Source organism: Ruditapes philippinarum, unplaced genomic scaffold, assembly GCF_026571515.1.
Source record: "Ruditapes philippinarum isolate M1 unplaced genomic scaffold, ASM2657151v2 ctg411_1_1_1_1, whole genome shotgun sequence".
Lineage (NCBI taxonomy): Eukaryota > Metazoa > Mollusca > Bivalvia > Venerida > Veneridae > Ruditapes > Ruditapes philippinarum.
The window spans coordinates 118,793-121,297 of record NW_026854764.1 but is presented as its reverse complement, the minus strand read 5'-3'; the positions used below and the strand labels follow the sequence as shown (position 1 = coordinate 121,297).

Sequence of the window (2,505 nt, the reverse complement as noted above, 5' to 3'; positions counted from 1 at the left end):
CTGTGACATTGACCTTTGACCTAGTGATCCAAAAAACAATAGCGGTCATCTTCTAGTTATGACAAATTAGTATGTGAAATATGAAGACTGTGATAAATAGTTTTTAAGATAATCAGCGGAAACCATGTGGTCTACCCCGACCGACGGACAGACAGACAGACCGACAAAACAATATACCCCCTCTTCGAAGGGGGGGGGGGGGGATATCTGAAATTGGTTAGTTTGTTATATACAATGTAATTAAGAAACAAGGGGTGAAATGTGCCACCTTCCTTTTCTAATCTATTTCATACATACATACATGTATATTTATTATAGTCCAAAATTACACAATAATTATTAATTGATATTAACACATACGCTACAGTCACATATCTCCTGTAATATCTATTCACAGCTCATTGGTTTTCTGTATGTTTATATGCGAAGTAAGTTAAGGGGGTCCTGACCTTTAGGTTTTCCTTTATCCCCCATTAATTATAGGGAATTTAATAAAAAAAAACAGAAAAAAATGCGCCCCCGAATGAAAACTTTTATTTGGGGTTTTAAAGGTTTTTTAAAGTTCTTTGTAAAGCATAAAATTTATTAAATAATTTAAAAAAACACAAAAAATTTGAGGGATAGGGGAACTTATATGTCATATAAACTTTTAAGGAAATATAAAGCCTTACTATTAAACATCCACAGGGAGATTTTCCCTAAATTGTTTAACTGAATCTATACCTCGAATCATATCAGCAGCCTTTTCAGCGAGCATAACTGTTGGTCCATTTGTATTTCCTACAAAATGACTTTGGGGAAAAGCTTAAATCCACAACACGAAAGGGTTTTAAATTCCCCTTTTAAAACGCCAAGAAATTTAAACCCAAAAAATGCAAATCCCCGGGAATCTACGGCACCCATTTTTCATGGGGCCCAAAATTATGGGTAACATGTAAGTGCCATGGTGACGTATTACGCTTTCCCAGTATGCATCAAACCAAAACCGTGTTGTGAACAAAAAACCTTTTTCTTTCAATCATTAACATTAGCCCGGTTTTTTCATATAGGAGTTTCATATACTTCCCCATATTTTTATTCCCAGCTATGGGGTTCGCTATATCTTTTTTGTTCTGTAGGTATTGGGTCTAGACGGGTAATCAAAAGGGGTCATTGGTGCGAAGTCTGATATGACCACGACTTTTGGGGTGGGTGTTTATAATAGAGAATGTAAATCCATCTACATCTTCCACGAACCTTTCGTAATTATCCCTCACTTTATTATTAAGTTTAAGTCCATTGTAATTAAGAATCACACTAAACAATGCTATTTGCAGATCGGGATACAAATTTTCTTTTTTCTTTTCACCTATTTTCATGAAAGCTGTAGCTTCAACACCTGAAGAAGTAAGCGGTCCAGTGCCAAAAAGTTGATAACTTATAAGACTGGAGAAACTTTTAAAACTTTCTTGTGTTAAACCAATAGACTTGTTAATTTTAGAATGAAGTCCAAAAAATATGTGGTCTTGAAGATTTTCTCCAACAGGCAAGTCCGCAACTACAGGGATGTCCATATCTTCAAGATGCTTCTTTGGTCCAATTCCAGACAACATTAGTATCTGAGGTGACTTTACAGTCCCAGCGGAGAGTATCACCTCCTTTTTAGCTCGCACGAAATATTTTCTGTTATTTCGTATATAATACACGCCAGTTGCTACGTTATCATTTAGTTTCACTTTAGTAACAAACGAGTTTATTGCAATATCAAGGTTTTCTTTCTTACTGACTCCAAGATAGGAAAAGCGGATTTCTTCCAAAACCCTTTTTGGGAAAATTTGGGTTTGCAAAAACCCCAGTTGGGCCTTTCCATTATAATCCGTAAAATCCCAATCCTAAAATTTTTCCAGCTTAGAAAAAAGTCTGAAAGCTGGTTTCGCTACTTCCCCAGCACCATCGTTCACCAACATTATGATATTTTGAAGACTTGAGTTCGTCAATGTGAATGTCTTCTGCCTTTAAGAAGTATGGGAGGATATCTTTATAGCCCCATCCCTCACAACCATTTGCAGCCCCATTCGTCAAAGTCGTAACGGCATTCCTCTGGTGTATTAGCAACATTGATCAAATACCGAGCCTCCAAGAACACGGCCCGCGGCCCAGTATGATCTATTTTCCTCCAATCCCAAAAAGGAATTTTCTGCTTCGTGTAATATTTTCCCAGTCATATTTGGAACCTTGCAATTCGCCCCAAAGCGGCAAAACGTGGAACTTTCCATGATTTTCGTCGTTAAAATCCACCAGCCTCAAGCAAAGCACGTTTATTATTTTTGGTCTTCAGCAAATTTCTTGCCGCCCAATCACTGACCCTGCCGTTCTCCACCCCTATGACATAATCATATACGTCGATTCAAGTGAATCAGATACAATTACCCTATGTTCATTATAAGAAGCATTGTTCTGTAGTTTCAAATACAAAATGGCGATGGAGAGTACAAATACCGCAGTAATACTGTACCACATGTCTTT

General features: G+C 37.1%; 1 protein-coding gene across 1 annotated transcript; it reads right to left on the bottom strand.

Moving 5' to 3' along the window:
* Window positions 1-1,139: 1,139 nt before the first annotated feature.
* LOC132740987 (oxygen-dependent choline dehydrogenase-like) lies at window positions 1,140-2,204 on the bottom strand. The gene is made up of 2 exons (XM_060729060.1): window positions 2,109-2,204; window positions 1,140-1,871 (listed from the first exon to the last, which is right to left on the bottom strand). The coding sequence occupies exons 1-2, from the start codon at window positions 2,202-2,204 to the stop codon at window positions 1,140-1,142; spliced, it is 828 nt and encodes a 275-aa protein (XP_060585043.1).
* Between the last annotated feature and the right edge of the window lie 301 nt (window positions 2,205-2,505).

Bases quoted from the DNA above. Each gene is read 5' to 3' on its own strand.
- LOC132740987 (XM_060729060.1), bottom strand. From the start codon at position 2,204: ATGACTGGGAAAATATTACACGAAGCAGAAAATTCCTTTTTGGGATTG. The intron at 1,872-2,108 runs GTATTTGATCAA...GAAAAATTTTAG, and splicing joins GCCGTGTTCTTGGAGGCTCG to GATTGGGATTTTACGGATTA.